Source organism: Eutrigla gurnardus (genome assembly GCF_963514095.1).
Source record: "Eutrigla gurnardus genome assembly, chromosome: 5".
NCBI classification, from domain to species: Eukaryota; Metazoa; Chordata; class Actinopteri; order Perciformes; family Triglidae; genus Eutrigla; species Eutrigla gurnardus.
In genome coordinates this window covers 27,516,851-27,542,217 of record NC_139919.1, presented here as the reverse complement: position 1 = coordinate 27,542,217, position 25,367 = coordinate 27,516,851, and the positions used below count along the sequence as shown (strand labels likewise).

Below are 25,367 nucleotides of genomic sequence, written 5' to 3'. Positions count from 1 at the left end.
TGAGAATACATATTCATTAAAGTGGGAAAAGACACATAACAAAGAGTGACACCGTGTACAACCACCATTGTGGGGGGGAAATTATAAATCCACCTTTGGCTACACTGCCCCCTTGTGGTAATAAAGTGAAACCCCTCCCAAATTCATTATTTTAGTACAAACCGCATAAATGTGCAAAAGGGGAAGAAGAAAAAACCCACTGTGCAGCCTGGATGTGATTTAACAGAGTCTAGTATTCATTGTGGTCAAAAGTTAAAAAAAAAAAAAAAGTGCCACAGATGAAATGTGTTGATTTTTATTCAAAAGTTACTGTCTCCAGACAAGTACAAATCAGAAAACAGAGTGACTGAAAGAGGGTGGGATAATAGACAACAACTTAGAGTGTAGGCAAGAGTGCAGGGAAAAAAATAAAAAATAAAACACAGAAATGGCCAAAAGGAAAGAGATAGAGAAAAAAAAATTAAATTTTGTTTATATACACATGATCTAATAAGAATTTATACCAATGTAGTGGTAAGTAACAAACAATAAACAGTACTTTTTTCCTTAAAAGAATTTTCTTTTTTACTTACATAAAATAATTAGGCAAAAAACACATATAGGCTGTTCATCTACTTTTATCACATTACATCTGACCACCTCATGTTTCATGTTCTAAGAAGCCAATTATCCACCTTTAAACATGACCGATCCTCTGACATGGAAGATTACTGTGAGAGAAGGTGACCTTTACAAGCATGTTTAAGGCTTAAGCATGGAATGACTACAAAATAAAAACCTCAGTAGACAAAACATTTCATTAAAACTTGTGTGTGACAAATATGTCAAAATCTAAGCTTTGTCTAGCTGCCACAGCGCTGCTGAATAACTTTCATCTTCAGTATTGTCTGAATGACTACCTTTCACTTTTAACATTTGAAATCTTAAGTATTTTGTGACAGGACTTTTTTTTTTATTTTTATTTTTTTTAAATGTTGATAAAACCTTAAAGCTGAATTTCACAAGTCTTTTCATTAGTTTTATCCAAACTAATTTACATGTAGGAAAAAAGGTAGAAACCCGAAGACATTATCAAGACAAAAAAGGAAAAAAAAAAAAGAAAAAAAAACATAAAAATACAAATTTAAAAATCTTCCTTGATGCATGGCTTCACATGCTTTCATTTTTTTTTTTTTAATTTTACTTACATTTCTCAAACTTTTTGTGACTGAAGGTTGAAAAGTCAAAAAATAAGAAAAACCAAAAGCACATATATAAAATCAGCACCGATTCATATATAACTTTTATTTAAAATGTAGAGATACCCATTTCAACATTATGCTGCTGGATTTTGAGAGAAAAAAAAAACAAAAGATGTGTAATTCTTTGAATGAGCTGCTGTCTGCCAGAGCCCACACAGTGGCACTACTGGGAGAAAAATCTGCTCTTTGTTGGGGAGGGAAGGGGGGGGGGGGACACTTTTCTCTTGTAGATGGAGGTTTAAGGAGTGGTCCAAATCTCGGGGTAAGCTCGAGGACTTACTGCTTAACAGTGTGGAGCGTTCAGTGGACTCTGGGAAATCTTCACAGCATAAAGGGATCATGACTGATTCTACGCGACACCTCACCATCTTAACCACCAGTGGTTATCAGGACCTCAAAATCCGGCCCAACAACGGGGAAAAAGAAACGTAAGCGATAGAGGAGAGGGGGGGAAAAAAAAGAAAAATGCACAGAAACATAAAGACCTCCATCCACTTGGCTAACACAGTACAAGCAAGCTACTACAGTCTGTTTATAAATTACTACTTCACACCTGGTAACTTACTACAATTGTAAAAAGGGTTAGACATAAACAAAAAAAATATGTATCTTAAGTTAAACACACCAAATTCATCCCCGTTTAAAAAAAAAAATGAAAGAGAAAAAAAAAAAGCTATTATGGATTTTTCTTCAGACACGTCTCATTTCTAATAGGTTTGGAAGTGGCCTGTTACGCTATTTCTGAACAGGAAGAGCTTTACCCAAGATTATAAAAGTAAATATTTGAAACAAATGTCCTCTCTGAGCAAGCAACACTGAGTGTGGGTTGTCATTGGTCCACGTGGAGTACAAGCCAGACTTTTTTTTTTTTGTTTAGTTTTTTTGCTTTTTCTTACAGAAAACACTTCTGTTTTCGCATCTAAAATTCTCTTTAAATACAAAGCGCCTCTTCTGTTATCCCAGCGTCAAAATCATCTGGATATTAGCTTAAAACATGGACACCCCAAGGACCTAGAGGAAACCAAGAGAAGAGGGAGAGAAAGAGTGTTAATAAGCAGTTATAGACTTAAAAATATATAATAACTAGGGGTGTGAATCTTTGGCTTCACAGCGATTCGATTCAGTTAACGATACAGTAGTTGGCGAGCCGATTCAAGGACAACTTTTTTTTGGAACGATTTGATTCTGTAACTTGTAATCAAAATTCTATATCCATGAAATAAACATGCAATAATGTGAGTCAGACTATCTGTATTCTTCTGAAAGGTGAAAAAATAAACAGACCACAGAATTATTTAGTTAACATATTTATTCTATAAAAAAGTAGTCCTGCATAATATTTTATGCTGAATACGAAAATGTAATGCTCATTTATTTTTGACGTCTTAAACGTATTAAAACAATCATAATCTTAAGAATCACGATTCATACGATTAAAAGCATTTATATCGATTATTGGTGAAGCCAAAACGATTTATTCTATTTATTTTAGCAGATCGATTAAGTTGAATCGATAGGACTGACAATCGATTCATCGAATGAATCGTTACACCTCTAATAATAACTCATCTAGGACTATGTATTGTATGACCACAGTATCTCCATTATCAGTATGTCGACTATTTCCTTCTGGATCTAAAACAAAAACCCAGCCCACTTTGTCCGACCTTCTAAAATCAGACAAATAAAAAGCAGCTCACAGCAAAAAACAGGTAGTGTAACAACTGGTGGCCGTTTTCCACACTTTTGACACCGTCTGCCGTTTGAAAATAAGCTCTCCTCCGCAGCCTCATCCTTTCTAACATTGTGTAGAAGTAATTCAGAGCGGAGAAGGAAAAAAAAAGCATCTGAGGCCGTTTTTTTTTTCCAAGCGGGGTTGTGTCAAGAGCCAAAAGCTGAGCGGCTAAGTGCGCTGCGTGCTGTTTCTTTGTTCAGAAGAAGCGTAATAGAACGAGACACTGCGTGTTTGGTGAGGACAAAACGCTTTTCTGCTGTGATTTATTATTTTTTTGTGACAATGAAATTGTTCAAAGTTGAACAAAACAAAAACACCCACACATTGTATTTTGTATTTTCCCAGTGTTCTGTACTGAGGGAGCGTCTGAGGGACCCCACATTTCAAAGCGCGGCGTTAAGGACAAACCCCCGAGGCAAATCCCCACGGGTTTCTTAAGGTTTGCAAACAAGACCCGCACCGCATTCTGAAATAAATCAAATTTGGCGTGTTTACACAGGCAAGAATGGTGGGTTTTTTTTTTTAAACCAATAAGAAACGCTGTGTTTGGCTGCAGAGCGTAAAGGGCCCGTCGGCGTAGCCTGCTTAACATAACGTGTAAGCGATTGATTGCAGGCCATCCATTCTGCAAATCGAAGTGATAAAACTGGAGGCTTCCTTACCGATTCATCCATGATCGAAGCAGGGTCGAAGTAGTCTGGCTTGAGCTCAGATCTTTCACGACGGTTCTTTGAAGGTGGCTGGAAGAGAAAAGACTTGAGTTTAGAGCAGAAACTTTCACAACTACAGCAGCTGCTTTGGCAGACGACCAATGAATATTTGAACAATCTACGCCTGAGATAAAAATTAGAACTGAATGATCCCCAAAGATAAACTGATATGGCTTTTAGCGATATCAGAATATAAAAAAGGAGGCTCCATAATTTGCACTGAACTCCTACGACTACAAGCATGCCATTGGTAAAGGTCTAAAAAGCAGGAAAATAGATGCAGCATACGCATCCAACCCACGCCATCACACCCTGACCATATAGCACCCTCATATATTATATTATTATATTGTTTTAAGTTTGTTTAACTTGTGGAACTTCCATGAAGCAATCCTTCTACCTCTCTAGCGCCACATAGAGGGCTCATTGGAAGCTTGTTCATGTTTGTGGGAGGTAACTCAAGAAAGTTGGAAGGTTTTTGACTTGAAACTATGCAATTTCAAATCATTTTAGATCATTATTGTTAGTATTAACACTCAAAATGTTTAATGTGTATTATTTATATATAGCACAGCCTTTGTCTTAACAGTTAATTCTCCTAAGAATGTTTGCCCATTAAATCTTATTCTGTAAATAAAAAGAGCAAATTCGGAAAATCTGTAAATATCGGTTTAATTAATTATATTTATTCATCAATAAAAAACACAGACAGACAGTTATCTAATTATTTTTCAAAAAAGGTGGTTAATAATGATATTGATGATAATAAAGCAATAATAATCATAACTGCAGACCCTATTTTCCAGCTCTGTTTGCACGGAGCGATTCTAGCTCAGTAATATACAATAAAGTATATTTTTATATACTCCATTTAATATAGTATAATATTTTGGTATAACATTTTTCACGGTTTACGAGGGTCGTGTTTTGGAAAAAAATAAATCACATCCCCTTAATTTGGAAAGAATTGATCAGCCGCAACGAATGGAGTGAATTTAGGAAAAAAAAAATAAGGCAGTTATTCCAATTTTCTAGTTGATGGATTCAACATGACACTTGGAGAATGCAGCACTGGCTTAAGCATCCAAAATAGACATTAGTCTGGGACAAAATTTAGTTCTGGCTTTTCCCTGATCATACATGGTTGTGTGCTGTCGGGGTAAATGGTCAGATAAATAAGTCACGCTGCCTTGTGGTGTACCGACAGTTGCGAGGCACCGTCGACAGCCTTTCATCGTGTTTTCAAAAACAAAAAAACAAAAACCCCAGATATATCCGTCACCACAGCCCTTTTGTCTTTCCTGCACATTTTGATGTTACATGCAAAAGGTCAACACAAACTGCTTGTTATTGATTTTCGCATGCTAAACAAATCACTCTTTTCTTAGAATAACCGACTGGTTATTCCCCATGCAGGCAGAGTTTACATGCGAAACTTACTACAACGTAATTCAATCAGCATAGATTATTGTCTTAGTCATGAAAAAGATAACTAAGTTAGTTTCGCTGTAATGAAAATCAAAACTGAATGGAAAAAACTATGAAGGGGCTGACAAATTCTGGAAACTATTAGGTCATAAAAAAAAGTTGTTTTTTTTTGCTACGGATGGTCAGAATGATGGTCTGAACAAACAAAGATTTCAGCACATCAAATGTGTTTTTCGCTGCCCGCTCTCCACCGCAATGGTTTCTCAGGCAGTTAAGGTTATTTGTGTGGCGCCACATGGGCCCAGCATGGTGCTGCCGACTGCTTGACATGCAGTCAGGATCGTTGGGCCGCTGGTTCTCAGCTGGCGCCGGGGATAGCGTGCTACAAGCCTTTTGGGCATTTTTTGTGGACGAATCTGTGTTTTTGAAAATGTTTGTCTTCAGAGTGCGACCAAAGATATGTGAAGTATGACTAAAAATATTCCTCATCACACCGGTGCACCTAACATTTAGCTGTCTGTTTTTACAGCGAAGAAGAATACCACAGAAGAAGAATACCACAGTCTCCTGAACCCTGGTATTCTTCTTTGCTGTATGCTGGTGGGGAAAATAAATCAGACACCTGTAGGCTATCCCACTCCCCCTTTAGCAACAAAAACAGAGAAATATAGATTGTAGAGAAAAAGGTGCTGTGCTACCATGACATCATCAACAAAGTTAATCGCTTCAGCACCAGTCTCCCCTTGACCCCGACATCCTCGATGGAATTGGTCCCATCCGACTCCGAGTCAGAGCCAGAGCCCACCGCATCCAAACAGGCCAACGTATGTGTGTTTCGGAAGGAATGGCGTGTCCAATTTCCGTGGCTCAGATATGATAAAACGTTCCGAATCAAATGTTAAAAGCACAATGTTCGAGGCAGAGCAGCCCCCTTCCTCGCAGCATTTCAGCGCCAGGCAACCACAAACCGAAGCAGAAATGATACTAAAATACTTATAATATAGTCAAAGAAGTGGACTTTAAACCTCAGCACTTAAATGAAAAAGTTAGGCACAACAGTGCAACCGATGTCAAGTTATTCTGGAGCCCTGCCTCGGAGTATCTCAGATAATAAACAACATCCCGAGCAACTGTTGACATCTTATCCATTACTACGCACTGTAAAATAATCAGACCACGATGAGTTCGCGGATGCAACATCTGGCCTCTATGACCAGATGTTAGATTAATAGGAACAACACCCAACAAACGTTGCCTCCTAATGGACTAAATCACTCTTGGACTAAACAAAAAAAGATGTAAAAGTTTATTATGTAATTTTATCTTCACAGTGACTGCAAGTTGTTTAATTATCTCAATTAAAACAGAAAATAAGTTATAAAGTGCATTAGTCGTGAGCTAAAATTGTTGGGTTTCACAGGATCTGTTATCGGGAAGCTTTGTGTCAAAACATTTAAGAACAGAATCCGTCTTGCCCGAAACTGAACTTTATGCTAAGATGCATTTTAAAGACCAAGGCTTTTTGTAATTAAGTAAAAAACTTACCAGATCAATGTCCATGGTGTCGAAGTCCATGCCTTCATTGAGGTCATCCATGCGACCCTCAGATGACATCATCACATCTTCCACGATTGGCTCTTCGTCTTCCTCCATAAGCCCAGTACCACGACGACTGCAAACAAACCCCCCCACAACCAAACCATTACACAACCATGAAAACTTTCATTTTAATGAGATTTTCACAAGCACCTCTTCTGTACGAGTCTTACATGGCATGCTGCAGATTGGTCCTGAGCTTGGCGTAGTTCATGGCTCTTTCCTGCTGCTGGCGTGCCTCTTCTTGCTGTCTCTGAGCCAGCATCCACGTCACCTGGGAACTGAATGCACAAGGGGCACGCCAATTAGCAACGTTGTTAAACCACACGTTCGCCGATTTGAATGGTGATACAGCAGAGATGCCAGACACATCTATATGGATGGACCGCTGGCCCGGCGCCTATGAGAAGTCAGGTTGGATAAATAAACTAATCAGTCACTGTCCCAGCAGAGCCAACACTTGGCAGGCTGTTAAGTACACATATTTTGCAGCCGCTTACCCTCAAAATTAATAGCGCACAAAAGGGAAATTCACTTGAGTCCTCTCCTAATGTATTTTGGCTCACATTCTAGTCCTCTGATCTGATTTGAAAAGAAGATGTGATCCACTGAGCTGTGTGACGGCCTGAATAGATAATTATAAAATCTTAAAAAGGAGGAAGTTCCAAGTTAGAATGCCAGGAAATAAAAAGATAATTCACGAAAAGGAAATGACATTCAAAGCGTTTCTGAAATGCTGCCGCAACGCGGCAAATGAAGACGTTAATGTTGGACTGTGAAGTGTGAGAATATGCCTTTGAACAAGGTTCAAAAATAAAAAAAGATGTTTGATGTGTGTACAGTGGAGCTGATGGATTTATTGAAGTATTCACGTTAATTATGCACCCTATGGGCATTTGTTTTTTATGCATAAATTAAATGCAAGCGTAATGACCTAAATCTGAACTGCTATAGGTTCCAACATCAAGTCAAACATTTTGTTCTTTTCATAGTCTTGTTTACTAAAGTGCTGAATGTTGAATTAATATATATATATTTTCTAACTATAAAGAACGTACTTAACAGTTCTCTTCCTCGGAGAAGTTTAACCGACTGCATCGTTCTACCTCAGGACTGAAACGGTGAGGCACACATACTTGTAATCCATGGGTGTTTGATGGTGCTGAGGCGTCTGTTGATGGTGTTGCGGTAGTTGGATGGGTGGCGGCTGGTCGTGGGGAAGGGGGTACACCCCCATGAAGCTGTCATCGCGGCCCCTCTTTGGGTCTCGCATGGCAGTGGAGGTGAGGTGGGGGGATGGCAACATGACTGGGGTCTGCATGCTCTGCTGCCACACCTCGCTGCTGCTGCTCTCCTCTGGAAAGGAGGGTCCCAAAGTGTGAGACAAACGTGCTCATACTGGTTTTATTATACTTGTTTTAAGGTGCCGACACGTCACTTCAAGTTAGCAAATTTATTTTGCCATGACCGTAAATTATAATCAAGATTGAAACAAAACAGATTGCGAGAAAATGTATTGGGTGATATAACAAAATCAATTAATATTTTTACACTATGCTGGGTTTTATAGCTTGTCCATTTTGAAGCCCTTTAAAAAGGGTAATAAAAAACAGCTTATGTTAACAAAAGTTGGCGTTGGCGTTCACGCTCTACTCCATAAAAGTGAGCGTTGGTCGAAGGCAAATTAGAACGTTTTCATGATGTGTTCAAATGTAATTGTTAGTGAGAAACTTGAGGCGGATCATCGGGGATATCGACTAAATTTCTGGTATCATGACATCCTTAGTCAGTATACTGGTATAGCATTTCCAAATTAAAATTTGGAAAACTCTCAGGAGGAATACAGTACGGAGTGGAAATGAATGTAAACCCACTGAACCCAGAGGTCTGCCCTTACACAGAAAGCATGTGCAATAATCACAATGCAGGCTGTGCGATGTCTACAAATTAACTGGAAGGCGTTGCGCTACAAAAGAAAACCCACACAGTTCTCATTTTCCATGATCAACGTTTCCCTTGACTTTTTAACTTTGACTTTTCCAATATCACGCTGCCCTACCAAGCACTGCTGCACGTTCTGCTGCCTTGTAAATTAAATTAACATTTAATATTCCAGACACTGGGATCTTGGTAACGCACAAGTCTTGAGCAAACACACACAAACACAACTAAATGACCCTGTGTGGTTGGTAAGGAGCTGTTTTGACTCTTCTGACTCTCTCCCACCATCTGCTGTTTAATCTCCTTGCCCATCGGCTCGGCTGGCTGAGCCAGGCTGGTAGGAACGCATTTGGGTTAATCTGGGCTCCAACTTTGCTTTTGTAACAGCATTGTTGAGCTGGGCTATAATGTATGTGGTTCTCATGAAGACCTACTTTCAGGCCGATGGGAGGCGGAGGGGGAACGGCACACAACATTTTACTCATAACTCAATTTCGCTGATTGGCTGTAAGTTAAGGAACTTATATCCTGGCATGATGTCAACAACAAATAAAATAAAAATAAATCTCACAAATGTACTGGAAATGTAAAGCTCCATCCTACGACTCTGACCTGTTGATTCCTGAACTGGGCTCTAGGTTTTGCCCGTTTATTCAGACTGACTAAAATGCAAACATTAATCTACATTGCAACGGGGCTTAAGCACTTTGACCACATGCTTTAATTCAGTATTGTCCATTATCGAGTGTTGTCAACTCCATGGAGCGATAAACGCTCTTATAGAATTATTTAATGCTTTGGCACGGTCTAAATCTGCAGAGAGGCTGCCTGTCCAGTCTGTATTTGTCGCGTTCTGTTGGCGACATATTTGGGTGATGCGGTTGTAAATAAAAGGTGCAACCACCATTAGAAAAATTAAACAAGTTGCAGTCGCCGTAACGTAACGTGTTTTACGGGTGGAAATTGGAGGCGTGCCTTCTTGTAGCCCGATCAGAGCGTTTTTGCAGGTTGCTGCATTTTTTTTTTTTTTGCTTGACAACCACTAAATGAATGCTATTGTTCGTTTAATAGAAGCCATGCCTGGTTTGGGACAAACAAAACCATTATGAAGCTGCCTGCACCAACCCAACGACACTGTACTAAACTAAAGCAAATTTTTCGCTGAAGTGAAGTAAGCAACAATAAAACCGTTGACCCCGTTATTAATGACTTTGTTGATCCCTTGGTGGGCAATACCTTCTGGCAGCTTCCTCTTTGCTGCTGAAGTTCCAGCTGTAACAGCGGGAGGCTTGATTTTCTTGGAGCGGATGGAGGAGCCTCTGCTGGAGTAGCCACTCATCACCGACATAGTATCGTCATCACCGCCAGCCTGCAGGGAATTCCTGTAGGAGATGAGGGGGAGCCAGCAGTCCTCTCGCTGCAACGCCATCTGGAACGTCATGAAGCGCTCCAGGTACATGTGGCTGAGGAGAAAACAGGAGGTCAGATGGACAAGATCAACAAATGCATATATCTGTACAAACCAGGTGCACATTCCAACTGGGGGTCGGGGGGTAAAAGAAAGCCTCACATTAACCACGTGTCAGAGACGGGAGTTGCACCAGTTGTTGCAAACACCTGTTACACTTAAGCCTCCCAATCGTCAGCTCAGCCGAAACGTATAGAAAAACAAACTTACACAGTCCTCTTGTCTTGTCTCATAAGCTTGGAGGAGAATTCGCTGAGGATGTCCAAGAAAGCCAGATTTAGGGGAGGGCCTCCTTCTCCCTGGGAACTAGGATCCTTGAATGCAAACTCGATACCATCCCTGAGTGATGCAAAGAGACAGGTAAGGGGAAAATAACAGCCTGTGAGCAGACATAAGAAGTGGTTTCATGGACATCTAACATTAAGTAGCTTAACCAAACTGTGTCGTAAAATTTAACCAATATAAAATTTGATGAGGAAAGACATATTTATGCATGTGCACCGGGGACACTGGCCACGTGGTACGTGTTTTAAACCAAAAGTCCACCAGCATGTCCCACTTAACTGCTTTTCACTGTTTCCTCTGTTGGGAACTGCCATCATTCATGGTTTTGTACAAATACTAGCTTTCAGACAGTTTGACAGTGTCCCCCACAGGGCAAAAGAAGCATGTTAAATCTAAAACCAGTCACCAGAACTAAGAATGTTCCAAAAAACACACAACACACAAATCTCTTAAAACAAGACAGTTAATAGGCGTCTTGCTAACTTCAAAACATATCGTGATTTTTTATAGTTATGTCACAGCCTAAATGCTGCACTACATCACTTTAAAATTTAAACATCTGATATACTAGATGGAAAGACAGCAGAATCTTCAGCCTGTCTGTCATTACTTTAATGCCTGTCGCACATCTGGCGTATCCCATTACATAGTGCATATGCATGGATGTATGCATATGTTGCCCAAGTGTAGCAGATACACAAGCATTGCAAATGTGCATCATATTTCCTGGAACCTGACTGAGATTTTAATATAATAATTATAATAATAACAATAATAATAATCCACATGAGAGAAACAAAACCAATGGGTGGGCGATGGGTTACAAAAGGTGGAAGATTGCGTGTCTTTTATACTTTAAATTCCCCAATTGCTGCATAAACAATATTTTCTCGGTTTGTCACTGCACCAGTTTAGGTTGACTGTTGGGAAATATTCAATATAGCATGAGAAGTGAGTTAGGATCACAAATGTTGCTACTTAAGAGCACACGGAGTGGGTGGAATCCTTCCACAGAGTACGCAACAGACCGGTTTTGTGTTAAAACGCAATGAAGATCCACACAGTGCCCTTAACAGCCTGATGTTGTGCATTTAGAAAAACATAAGTGCGTGGGAATAAGCAAAACTGCAACGGTGCATCACTTGAGCCGCTCCAAAAAACTAACACAGCAAAAGGGAAACACAGTATACAAGGACTCATTTGTCAAACATGACAGTTCCCAGATGCAACGCCAAATAATGAAAGAAGAGCAGTGTCATGTAACGAGCATAATGTACACTTACTTGTGCAGCATAGCGATAGCATCCCTGGTTTTGACTTGGTCGAGACCAAAGGTTAGAGAAAAACGACGGGCCAACTCTTTGATCCCACAGAAGGAAGAGGCGGAGCGGTCGAACCCATGACCCAGTTCAGACAGCATTTCATTGTACAGCTAGCGGGAAGGGATACGTGGAACATTAGATCAACAATCTCTTACAAATAAGAATAACAAAAACAAGGTGAGGAATACTGAATTAAAGAGCAAAAGTGTGTCCACTGACCTGCTGCAGACTGAGGATGAGTGTCTTGGCACATTGAATCTTGTCGATTTGCCGAGTCTTGCTCATAGTCTCCTTGATGATGTCACCGTAGTCATTGTAATACTGTGAATAAAAAGAATGCATTAGGACGTGAAGACTTTCTCACTCTCTGTATAGATGAGCTGATTTACATGGTCTTCCACAGTGGATGTGTCTTTTTAAAAACCATGTGTTGCTCCTGCATCGAGATGGGAAAAGTCCAACCTACCCTCATGTACTGTTTAAAGATGTCAGCGCCAGTCTTCATGTCTACCACACAGTAGATAATCAGTTTACAGTAGGCAGCAAGGAGGTTTCTTCTCTTGTGCAGAGCTTCAATCTTTACTGCCTCATCATCCTGTTGCCCATCTGATATGATTGGAGGAAATAACAAAAAAAAGATTTTGACATTTGAAAATTTGCAAAGCTTCAGTTTCACTTGTGTATTGGAACAAGGCAGAAAGTAAATGTACTGAACAGATGCATTTGTACCTGTGCTATTTGTGTCATCGTCCTGGTCTATGAAGACGTGGTTCAGGATAAAGGAGAGCAGTTCAGACTGCAGCGAGTCCTCTGGGGAATAGACCAGAGGCTCCAGGTGTTCCCTGCCTCCAGACACCATCTGGTGGCTGAAGATGAGCAGGAGATCACACAGGATGGTGAATGCCTGTGGGAGGCAGGAGGGGGGGAAAAAAGGACAAGAAGTTCATACTCGGTGAACACAAAGCGATTCCTTTCAAATGACATTTGTAACAAAGGTTTCGCCAAGTATAATTATACAAAGCAACTAACAAAAAGGTGTGTTTTTTCCCCTATTTAAGTCATTTGTTCATGCAATATCACCCTTCTTACAAGCACTCCGTAGCTAAACCATCCACTGTGGCAACAAATGAATAGCAGCCCAATTCTTGATGATCCCCATTCTACACTCTGTATTCTAGTCTTGCTTTGGTTTTTAAAATAGATGTACGACTACGCATCTGTGTCACCTGTTCTTTGACGGCCGTGTTGACATTGGTGAGGTAGCGCTGACACATCATACAGAACGCCCTCATCTGCTTCCTCAGGGTCACCATGTCGTCCTGATTCAAAAGACAGAATTGGTTTTAACATCACACTCGCACCTCATCCAAATTCAAAACGATGCAGGATATGGAGGACGGCGTTGGCTTTATGAGAGCTCACCTTCCTGGAGCTGCCCTCGGATGTCTTCGCCAGCTGCCACAGGATCACATAGTGGGTACACTGCAGCGAGTGGATGACTATCTGCTCACAAGTAGAACAACAAAATAATTCCAGATTGGTTAATAAACATTAGTACTCACAAATGTGTTGACTCATCTAACTTCATTGTCACAGCGTGTGTGTATATTTAACAACCTGCTCAGGCATGTCTCCATTCTCTATGCCCGTGTTGAGCAGCTTAAAGTTGCTGGTAAACAAGTCCCACCCCGACAGGTCATGTGCACTGCAACAGATCGGAGAAAGTCTCAGTTTAAGACACACACAGAATCACTGGTAAAGTATTGTTGCAACTATAGAGGGCACAGGAAACGTGAAGGGAGGCAATATATGAGGGGGGGAAAGAATATATTTCATACTTGTGAAAAGCTGTGATTCTCTTTAGAGTTGACAAAACCTGATAAGCATCATCTTCATCAGCCTCTTCACCCTGGAAAATTAAAATTTTTGCAATCATGTTACATTTGTTGGATAAAAACCATCTACTGATCTGACAAAGACTGAACTATCCACATTCAAATGCAACGGTTCAGATTCTACAGATAAAACGGAAATATATCTGATGAGCTTCTTCACAAGACTACTAATCAAACTGTTCCACGTATAAAGCATGCCATCCCTGGAAGGTATATTCTGATTATTTAGAAGAAAAAGAAAAACAGCCAAACACTCGGAACACACTGCATCACTTTGACAACTTTTGAAATTAAATCAATTCATCACAGATTGAGGCTGGAAGTCTAATTTGCAGGTGTTGTAAGTGACAGTGTCAAGTTGAGTGGTTAAGTAAGGAGGATCTAAGCAACAATGCATAACAGGAGGCAAAAACGATGGTGATAACATTCAGCTGTAGAAATGATGGGTGTAAGAAGAGCTATGAGTGAAAATATGCATGTTGAGGAGTGTCGCCATGTGCACCCTTTCACTCTTACCTCTTGTAGAAAATCCTCCAGTAGCCTGTTGAACTTGTCCACCAGCTCATCCAGCAGCTGGGAGCGGGCGATGTCCACTCTGTTAAAGATTGTGAACTCCTCGTTGCAGAGGGAATGGTAAGTCTTCGAGCAGACCTCCAAAACTTCAGTGTCTGTGTGCTTCTCCACGATTTCCCTGATCTGACGCATTAGGGATTCCAGGTGCTGGTTTGGAGTGAAAGAGTGACACATTGTGTGTGAGATGAAAATCAATTAGGAAGAGTCAATATTTTATCATTCCCTTAAATACACTTTTTTCCCCCTCGTTTGATTGGTGTCTTACCTTCTCTAAACGTCCTGTGGTATAAATTTCAAGGTCAAAGTACTGAGGCAGCTGCAACAAGTTAGTCACCTTCTCTGAATCCACAGCGTACTGTAGAACAAAAACATCATATTTTATGACCGATGAATGCACCGCTGAAGCTAACAGCCCTTTGGCTTGTTGTGAGCAAAGAGTGGATGCAACCAACCTTGGCCAGTAGAGAGGGCAAAGACACAGCATACAGCTCTGTCATTCTGGTTTTGTCGTCTAGCTGAGTCTTCTTCTCCTTAGCAGTCATCACCTGATCATAGATGCGGCAAATTAGACGCTTGTTCTCACAACTCAGACAGAAAGGTCTTCAACATTTTACTTTTTGTAAGATTTAACCTTCAACCAGGCCAATTATGATTAATTTCCAGATGTAATGTGCCATGTTTGTGGGGACTAGCTCTAGTTCGCCAGCTGCAAGTTCCCGGTGGCAGGTTTTTAAATGTTTCACGGTGTTAAAAACTGAGAGCCGGTCTTTTAACATTATTCAAACTTGTCCTGATTTTCTTTAAATGGGCCCCATTAGCACAGCTTTCAAATAGACATTTAAGAGCCAAAACAAGATTCAACCGCTAAATCCAATTAGAAATCAAGTGTCTGTTCAGCACTACAACATCTATATTGTAATTAGATTGCGAGATGAATTCCAGATTAACGTTAACGTTTTGTTGTCATGTCCGATTTGGTAAACACAACAGTCCAGATGGAAAACGGCTACACATCAAGCTGCTGCTGGTAATAACAAGCAGAATATCCGGCATTAGCTTTCAGACGGCGTTGTCTCGAATTTGACAATCGCGAATGTGTCAACACAAGCACAAAGAAGTGAAGTAAAAAAACACCACTGTCAACTGATTCCAAGAATCAAACTTATTTCTCCAACACTCAAACAAAAACAATCAACCGTGCATAGAAAACAATCCTTTTATCTTTGGAAAATGTCATAAACACATCTGCTAGACAAAGCAAAGAAGAAAGCCAAGGTTGAAAAACAATCATACTAGCATTCATAATGGTTGGATCACAGTTGTTTAAAAGATATCAACTCTGCAAGTGAAGTTAAAAAGGGATTTTTTTTAAAACTATCTTTGGGCACAGCTTGTACTGGCCCAGCTCTGAAATAAAGTCAGCGATCCACGTTTAACAGAATATTCATCATGGCAAACCCAGGACAATCAGGATCACGGAAGACCAAAAACTGAAATATTCTTTTAAAGTGTGTTAGCCACTCTTACCCTCTTCCCTGTGCCTCTTCCAACAGGTGGGTGGCATTCAGCAGACTGGCGTACAGTGCACAGCATGATTTCAATCAAGGCTGTCTCTTGTCTGTCTGTAAGAGCTGCGAAACAAAAACAAAACACAAAAACAATCAGCGTGAACTCTATGACGTTTGTGCTCTGAATCGCAAACACGATAGCGAAACCAGCGCCGTACCTTCCTCTCCTGGCAATGGGTCATCTAGCAGTAAGCTGATCATACACTCCCAGTCCTTCAGTAGCTCTGCACCGCATTCCCAGAGAGAGTCCACCAAGTAGGCTGCATGCTCGTGGAGCTAAGGAGAGAAATGTTGACGCAAATGAAGGACGATTGGTTCAAACTGCTTACACACTCACGATAAAAGACAGAAACCGTAGCCTACAGAGGATTAAAAATCGCCTGATAACATACCTCACTCTCCAGGAAGAAGAAGACAGTGGTCTTAATGAGGTTGGCATTGGGGCTTTGTCTGCCTCTCCTCTTGGGGGCACCTTCCTCCTCTGGTTCACGCTGGCTGAACAACCTTTGAGAACATTAATCATTATTTGAGGTATCACACAAAAGCAACACCCACATAATCCTCCAGCTGCATTCCTCAGAAGCGGCAAGGGGCCTGCAAAATTAAAACTCATAAAGTAAGCGGAGTACAGACTGACTTGTAAAATGAAACCATTCATTGAGCAACTTAATCTCGACAGTTGGGAGTAAGCTGTCAGGGTGAACATGAGAAAAAAAAACTTAGTGGTGAAAAGATTAAAAGTTTAGTCTGTATGGACGCAGACAAATTGAACTTAACACGAGGCAATGTTTTCTGCCCTCTCTGGTTTTAAACCCCCGTCGACACCCCCACATTACTGATAGACGAGGTTAGATGTGCTCTATTGAACCCTATTACAACACCCAATTGCATTTCAGTGTAGCAAAGTGAAAAGTTAAACCACTGGCTATCAGCAAAGACTACATTTTCAAGAGGTCAATTACTCTTTGATTTCTCACTTGTCCTTAAAATCCCACTAAACTGTGGTAAATCCCATGTTACGTCTCTCCCCCTACACCGAACCTCTACATAAATTTCCCTGAACTCATTCCATGCTTCTCTTTTCGGTGATGAACACCGTTTTGACTCCCACTCTGTGATGAGTTTGATTCATGTCCGACGTACTTCTTGAAGAGGAACTCTCCCGCTGCGATGGCGACGGGCCTGTGCGCCGAGTAGACCAAGTGATAGACGCTCTCACAGTCCTCGGGGGTCAACACCTCATCTGTGCTACTGCAGAGACAAACACAAAGAGTCCGTCAACTTAAGCTCCAAAGCGGCTGTGTGTAGCATACACAAGACGTCCTTCTTGAAAAGTATGTGTAAGGGTTTGCCCTTGACGTATATAGACCACGCCACACTGATATGTCGAAAACAAAACATGGAAGTTGGTGCCACAACAAATCAAATACCATCAACAAAAAATACACTTACTTCAAAACCAGAGTGAGTAGTTTAATTGCTTGTACTGCAACATCATACTCTTTGTCAAGCGTCATGGAGACAATACGGTCCTGTGCAAAGAGAGACAGATGAGATGTAATGAGTTACTTGGCTAAAATTGTTTGATAATTAAGTGAAATTACTGTCAGCTCAACCACAAATGTGTTTCCACGGAGCAAGAGGCCCCCAGGTCTGTCGCTGAATAAGAGCGTGAAGCAATAAAATTGAGAGCTGTTGTGTTGAAATTGCCCAGCAGGTGGTGCTGACCTTGAAGCGACTGGTGAAGAGCTCCAGTCTTGCATTTAGTTCTCTGTTGTAGTAGAGACCCTGCAGAGCTGTCAGACACTTCAGACGTACCTCGCCTTGCTGGAATAGAGAAGAGGAAAACAGTCATTTATCCGGAGCACAGAGCGATCTTTCTCCCGTCTTTACAAAGCTAACAGGGGTAACACCCGGTTTCAATCCTGTGTTTTTGTGGTTACAGTCATTCATTGTGCGTTTAACAGCCTTGCACATTCATACAGGTGTCTTATTCTGGCTCAGAATGATGTTGCATACAGCTTAACCATAAATTGTGTGGCATCACAAAGCTTTATGGAGTGTGAGGGAGATGTAAATCAGTCCTGAGACAAGGTCTTATCAGCTAAATAAAGTGTGGGCCGTGGGTGTGAAGGGAATTTAAACAAACTTTAAAAGAGAATCTTCCTGTTACCCACCTTATCATGCATCGTCCATCCCACATACTTCAGATAGCTGTCGTTGAGGAAGGCATCGCTATAGAGTTTCATCCACACTCCAATCTCTTCTATACAGATTGCCCTGATTTCTGCTATCGCATCACTGTTGAAACATGTGTATATGTTAAAACCAAACAAACGTTTTTTGCATCAACAATCAGTGACGTGCACGTGAAGCCATACCGATATCGGTGAACGAACACTCCTTTGAATATCGCATTCATCATATTTTCAATCTCATCCTGATTTTCTTGGAGCTGAAATGAAGAGCAGAGCAAAAAAAAACAACGTGTGAGCAAATGAATTTGGTCAAACATAGAGCCTAGCGGATTAAAATGATACAGTAAGGTGACCAGGAGGCATTGTTAACATGACAAGATGTGCGACAGCCAACTATGCCGCCACGCTGTAGTGTGGCTGCACGCTTAACTAACAGATGGATGCCCTGTGGGACCTGTTGTTATGTAACCCAATAAAACAGACAATCGTAGCTGAATTACACTTGGCACTAACGCAGTCACTGCAGGTCCATCGCCTACAGAGGTGTTGCAGATCTTAAAGTGGAAGGGATTTATGTTCACAAGCTAAAGTAATTCACAATTATTTACTCATAGAACCGGTTAGCTTGGTTGAAGGGTGACTGTGTGTAGGCTTCTTTCAGGATTTGCTATGTTTGAACACATTTTTATCAATTCTGATTGGAAACGTTGGTTCTTACTGATCTCTGGCTTTTATTATTGCTATGAATAGAGTACAAAAACAAGAGCCGCTCTGGGGCTGATCATCAGTCAATGATCTGTGACAGACGTTGATAGTGTAAGACACTGTTAAGGCTCCTTCTAAATTAGATTATGACTGCTGACATTTACTTCTGCCCACAACAATAAACCCGCAGTCAATCACCACTGATTGCAGGTTAGTTTGTCTGGCAGGAAAAGGGGGGGGGATGAGGGCTTCTTGTGGAGTATTACATTGTCCTATCAGGGCTCAGTACCAGATAGGAAAACCAAGACTCCATGTCAGCTTGTTAGATAGAAAAAAAACCGCCAAGACACTTCCAATACAACAAGCTTAACTGATGTAGTGGGCGTGGGTGAGACTGCCTTACTTATTGTTTACTATGGTAGGGAACATAGTGGGCAGTTACCCTGAAAGGTCTTCATGATCAACATTAACTTTATGAATGAAAAGTAATTGCTTTAATATGAGGTCTACTGCTTAAATCAGAATAATACAAATTCAATTGGAATTCACTGGCTACAAATATTTTGAAAAACAAGTTTTTACACAACTCTGGAAAAGGCTTTTAAATTATATAAACAAAGAGCAGTTCAGGCATATCGCAGTGAGCGCACACGACAGAAACGGTCTTTCTACCAAAGTTACCACAACACCACCGCTCAAGACGTCACCTGCTGCATCTGGTTGGAATACGCTGACCCAGATATAGTATTTGACTCATCCAATGTGTGTGTCGGCCTCAATGCAAAAGGAATGTGCTTAGGTGTAAAAGGTAACACCTTACCTCTTTGCGTTTCTGCAGAAGCAGCTCCAGTCTGTCATTAGCCCGTTTGGCCACGATCTTATTCCTCTCTGCCTCATACTGGCGTTGAGTGTTGTCCATGTTGATGCTCAGGTTTAGAGCTACATTCACCAGGGCTGTCATCAGCTTCATGGCTGACAAAAACACAAGTAATAAGGATAAATAAGCAATAAGAACAAGCCATGCTTAACATCAACTCTATACTGTAGATATGAATAATTGGCTTACAACACAAGTGTGCGAGTTCATCGCACTTGACATTTTGTTACGGTCTATAGCGTCACGGTTGGGTAACATAAAGTAATACCCTGCTTAAATGTCATCTGCTGGGAACCAGGGTGCCTTCAGAGGCGGGATGTAATTAAATATGTTTCCGTTACTGTACTTAAGTGTGGTTAAGTTTCAGGTATCTGTACTTAACTTGATTATTTACTTTTACCCCTACATTTTAAAACAGATGTCGGTACTTTCCACTCCTCACATTTTCAAAACAGGCTTGTGACTTTAGTTAGAATGCGAGTGGGGATCTACCAACTATTTAATTTCATATCAATAGGAAGAGATTCAGTTATCCTTGCAAAAGAACAGCCAGTAGAGATGTCCTTCATAGGGATACTTTTTACTTCAGTACGATTGAAAGTCTGTACTCTTTCACTTGAGTAAAGTAGTTGAATCAGGACCTTGTCTTGGACTTTGTTGAAAATGACACAAGGTAAACAAACTCCAAAACACTAAGAATACAAATCAGTCTCCTCCTAGCAGCATCTAGTACACACACATGACTTTTGAAATAGCTCTGCAGCAACTGACCCACTCCAACCTGGAAGCAAAGACCGACAACGACATCAAAATATAAACAAAAGCATGTTATAGTTGTACACTGACATGTAAGGATAAAGATGGTTTCACACCACCCACCTGCTGCACTAAAACCGTTGCTAAAAAATGTATAATACTGCTGCATAAATGATATTGGCTGTGTGTTTTGCATGCCTCTGGTTATTGTAGAGCATAAGTTGTTCCACACAGGGAGCCATTGGCACTTTATTTTGGTGGGTAAAAAAGGAACAGCCAATGATAAATGTCAGATATTCCACTTTTACAGACGCAAACAACTAAAAGGAGGACTAAATCAGGCAAAATAAGTGGTGTGTGTGTGCACATCAGTGCTTGTTGGTTTCATTAATTCTATCCTTTACCTACAACACTACACTACAGAAAAATATTTTTTGATTAGGCAAAAAGGTATGTAACGATATCCATCTTCACTGGCTACTTTGCCCACACAGCTACTGATTCCGACATTGAAATGTGCTTCACATACACACACAAATAAAGACACAGTTCATCTTACCTGCCAGTGTTGAGGTGTGTCTGAAGGCTCGGACTTGAGAATCTGATAGTCCGGTGAGGAGGGAGATGACTGTGTCCATCATGTACTCATCATAGATGATACTGTATTGACACTGGCGCACGAGCACCGAAATGAATTCACAAAAGCTTGATTTGAACTTTTTCCACTGGGGTCCCGCTATGGTTAGAGGGTAGTCACCACTGTCCTACAGGGGCCACAGAGGGAAGAACATCAATAATGACAAGAACACAACTACAATTTGTTGTTTGTCTCTATGTCTATACTGCAAAAAGTGAAGTTACCTCATCAAATTCCTCTGTCATTCGTCGGATGATCTCAGAGTTCTGCATGTTGCGGAACATTTCTCCACTGACCACACCTGATAAACACATATGACATAATGAAAGTTGACCAACTCCGGGAAACGTATCAAGAGTCAGATTTAAAAAAATGCCTGTTTCTCTAGGACACACAGGCTTAAATGTTTACCTCAATGTGTTTACAAAGGATTGTGCTCACATACCTTTACATCCTGAGCATTGGATGAAGAAATTTATGAGATCTAGTAACGCAACATCTCTGTCGTGTTTGTAAGACTCAATCCAGTCATCAACAACAGACTGCAATGAAAGAGGGATAGAAACATTAAAAAAAAGGAAGTTGAAATCATGTGACTGAAAAAATATATTTTGTGTGGCGATCTCGAATATCTCGATATTAATACCTGCATTGCACTCCTGCCCAGCTTCACCACCTCAAACAGCATCATGTTTTCCATGCCATTTTCCTGGTGGTGGCCATTTAGCCGGCCTGCTCCCTTCCCTCCTTTGCCTTTCTCCCCTGCTGCTTTCTTCCCCTTCTTTCCACCCTGGCACAGCAGAAGACCATAACAAATTCTTAGGTGTGAAATCATAGTACAGTAATTTTATAAGCTTGTCACAAATATCTATGACTAATAGACACAACACTGTTATTTGGCCAGCGCGTCTTGGTCCAGGCCAAGGGCAGAGAGCCATTTGTGTTTAATATACCTTTCCTTTCGCTGGGGTTGCACTTCTTCCATCGAGATCCTCAGAGAAGTCTGTGTCTGAAGAGAATCGGGTGTCTGTATCGCTGGTAGACACAACAAAATGTTAGATTGGAAATTCATATCAACCTCAACCTTAATAGCAAATTAAAAGTGGGGGCAAACACTTACTGAGTATAGGTGAACTCTGATGGGATTTCTGGTGCTGCTATCATTTCTGTAACATCTTCTGGATAACTTCAACTTATGACTGGCTTGAGATCCTCAGAAAAAGCAAGACGGGAGAGGTTGCATGTGACCTAGAATATGTAATAGAGAAGAGCTATGAAAGAGCTACACGTGCAGACAAATTCAAAATGTCAACACAGCAGAAACAATAAAAGGCTTCAAAAGAAAATTATGTTTGCAGAAATCACATCATCTGTAGTGAGTAAATGTTTCTTTGATGCTGCTCTGAGAGAGAAAAAAAACGGTTTCACATGGTAACAGTGGGCGTACACTAATCCTCCTGTCACGCTCAGCTGTCTCGCCATTGGCTCCCTCGCTTTCTCTGCTCCCCTAGGTTTACAAACGTCATGCAAGGAGCATTGGAGTGTCTTCCTCAATGGCCAAATATGGCACTGCCCTATCCGCCCCATACATATCTAAACCAATCAAAAGACAGTATCAACATCAACAAGATACTGCAGGCCACAGAAAAACTATTGCATGGTTGTGATGTGTAAATTTTGTGGCACGTACATTAAAAGGGGGGAGAGCAAAGGTTAAGATTTTAAAATTATAAGTCTGGCGTTATTCATAATTCAATAACATGTAAATGCCTATTTTAGGAGTTATGGAAGACAATAAAAGCACACTAGAGATATATTTGCGGTCAAGGAAAAAGGCAAACTTCAACTACACCCATCATAGAGTAGGTGTGTCTTTCTCTCCTCGTACACACAACGATGAATTAAAATTGTGTCATTCTCATTCTTAAAAATTATAATTAACGTTACACTCGCGTTTATGAGAAGCGAGTAGACTTTCGGGGAAACTGTCACGATATAACGTCAGTAATGATATTCACAATATCATGCACACGATGGCCCACATATGCCAGAATGAGGGATTTTACCAAGCACACATTTTGTGAATATACAATGATCGACGTAAAATAACCCGACCCTTAAAAAAAAGAAAAAGTCAACGTAGCAACGGTGCAACATCGGCGCTATATGCGAGGTAGTTGCGACTGCGTGAGTTTTTAAAAAATGTAACCGGGTTATTTATCTTTGTAAGAGTGTTAACGCGCTGTATTTCCTTGATAGTGAGGGGCGATACTGCATAACAAGGCGACGGGATTTCTTATGGGTGTAGACTGAAAAAAGTGGCGCCAAATCGGTCAGTGTATCTCATAAACTTATCGCCGCAAAGCGAGACTGGGGCGATCTTTAAGACAAAAACGAAATTTCGGAAATCAAACCAGTGGATTCCCGCATGTCTACTGTGCCGCACATTACCGACTCGGTTCCCTCCAACCACGCCGCCGCGGCTGCGCTCTTGGTCGGCTCCTGTCAAAATTGACACCGGTGCGCTGGCTAGCGCTGCTAGCAGCCACAAGCTAAGCAACCGAGGGATTTTTTTGGCGTCTTTCCCCCCTCAGCTAGTTGCAATTTTGACCAAGTAAGCATGCACTACTTAGTGTTTAAAAACTCTGATTTACACAACAAGAAGGGCGCCGTACACGCACTGTGCATTTTAGTTAGCTATCGTAAACACGCAAGTGTTTTCTAGCGCTATCCTACTTGGACCATAATAACAAAACAACGCAAGCCCTACTGTACTAGCGCATGCTAACATCGGCTAGTACACAATAACGATAGTCACCAATGTTTCCAGGGACATGAAAACACCGTCTTCCGTCTACACACCGTTCACACTCGGTGCTTGTCCGACGACAAAGCAAATTATCCCAGCAGATATACGTTATGCCGAAACGAATGTGCCGTTAACAACTACCACTCGGTAGCTATGCTAACAGCTAACCGCTAACGTTACCTAAAAAAACATCACGTCCTTGCGTCCTCCATCTTGCCTCGGGAGTTCCAGTACCGTATTGCATAAGCAACAAACACTTTGTTTACAAATATATAAAGTGCAACTAAGTTGCCTGAAACAATAAAACGCTTATTTGCGCTACGAACTAATTATTTTTGCGCTACTGTGCCAAGAATCCAGCTTGTTAGCGTGCTAACAACCGAAGTAGCCATGTACCGCGAGCTAGCGAAAGCGACTCGGGTTCAGGCAGGCATCCGCGCTCTGGGCTCATTTAGAGCTAGCCCGGCTAGCGAGACGGCTAGCAAAATACAAATCAACTAACTTCCAGATAGCTCTCCGCCATTTTACAGCTAAACTTACCTTGTTGTGAAATGTAGTCCCGGCCGAATCGTAACTTTTACTATTCGCACGCAGCCTCCGTCTGAATTCCGCCACAATTCTGTAAAAAGAGTTTAAAAGTCGCGGTCAGAGGCGGTTTCGGACGTTCTCTCACCCCGCTTGCTCCGTAGTTCGGTTTGTTGTTTCGACGACCTGGGAGGAGGAAATCCTGGTGCAGAGCTACCACCTAGCGGCCAGAGTACCCGTATTAGATACCCTTTGATGCCCTGACATCTAGTGGTCACTGATGGATACTACACCTTAAAAAGACGTGTGTTTTGTTGGAAACGCCAGCAGAAGCAGGAAGTCTTGACTATTTCGGTTCTATTTCAATTCCATTCATTTTTGAACAAAGGGTCATTTATATACATTAATTTTCCTTCCAGTATTTTATATTATCCTATCACTAAAATTAATTTATTCAAGATTCAAGATTTTTTTATTGTCATGTACTTGGTAGCAATGCAGGCGTTCGTTACCACTACAAACTAAATCCTTAGTCTCTGTGCACATTTAATTTAACTTTTAAAAAGCAGCAGTAAATGTTCAGGAGTCACAAATAATATGAAGTAAAATAAAATAACACTACAATTAAGAGCACATTGTAAAGGAGAAACATTGTTATGAATACTTTCAATAGAGTACATAAAGGAAACAGATGTGAAAAGTAAACAGTAAGAGTATTGGAGTGGAATGGAATTTAATTTATCATATCAATCTTGATATGGCCACCTTCAACCCTCATCTTTCTAGAGTGATATCTACAGATAATCCACATGGATAGTGCCTGCAAGCTGCTCCGATAACCCAATTTTCTTGTAATTGCCAAAACCTAAAGGCTGGTTGGGTTCCATTTTAAATATTTATATCTGCAGATCTTTTTGCAAAAGCAACATCGATTGAGAAAAAGGAGTGTTTCTAGCTGATAAAATGTTATGTAGTCTGAAAAACTGTAATAACCCATAAGGAAAATTAAGGATACTATTTTTATGAAGTTAAATAAGCCCTTTCTAAGTTAGTGACACGGTTGACTTGTTATCTTCTCGATACTAAATCCAACCAGTG

At 40.8% G+C, this 25,367-nt stretch overlaps 1 protein-coding gene across 1 annotated transcript; it reads right to left on the bottom strand.

Annotated features, from left to right (window-relative positions):
* Positions 1-279: 279 nt before the first annotated feature.
* Positions 280-24,485, bottom strand: stag2b (STAG2 cohesin complex component b). Its single transcript, XM_084009664.1, has 34 exons — positions 24,285-24,485; positions 22,056-22,183; positions 21,889-21,970; positions 21,582-21,725; positions 21,381-21,477; positions 21,160-21,236; positions 20,858-21,062; positions 19,486-19,637; positions 18,144-18,217; positions 17,940-18,063; positions 17,491-17,589; positions 17,215-17,294; positions 16,906-17,013; positions 16,155-16,266; positions 15,921-16,038; positions 15,722-15,825; positions 14,647-14,739; positions 14,460-14,549; positions 14,138-14,341; positions 13,565-13,635; positions 13,344-13,431; positions 13,149-13,229; positions 12,953-13,045; positions 12,456-12,630; positions 12,193-12,332; positions 11,946-12,047; positions 11,688-11,836; positions 10,330-10,458; positions 9,888-10,114; positions 7,847-8,066; positions 6,884-6,991; positions 6,660-6,786; positions 3,639-3,716; positions 280-2,252 (listed from the first exon to the last, which is right to left on the bottom strand). The coding sequence occupies exons 2-34, from the start codon at positions 22,097-22,099 to the stop codon at positions 2,229-2,231; spliced, it is 3,819 nt and encodes a 1,272-aa protein (XP_083865790.1). The 5' UTR covers positions 22,100-22,183; positions 24,285-24,485; the 3' UTR covers positions 280-2,228.
* Positions 24,486-25,367: the final 882 nt, after the last annotated feature.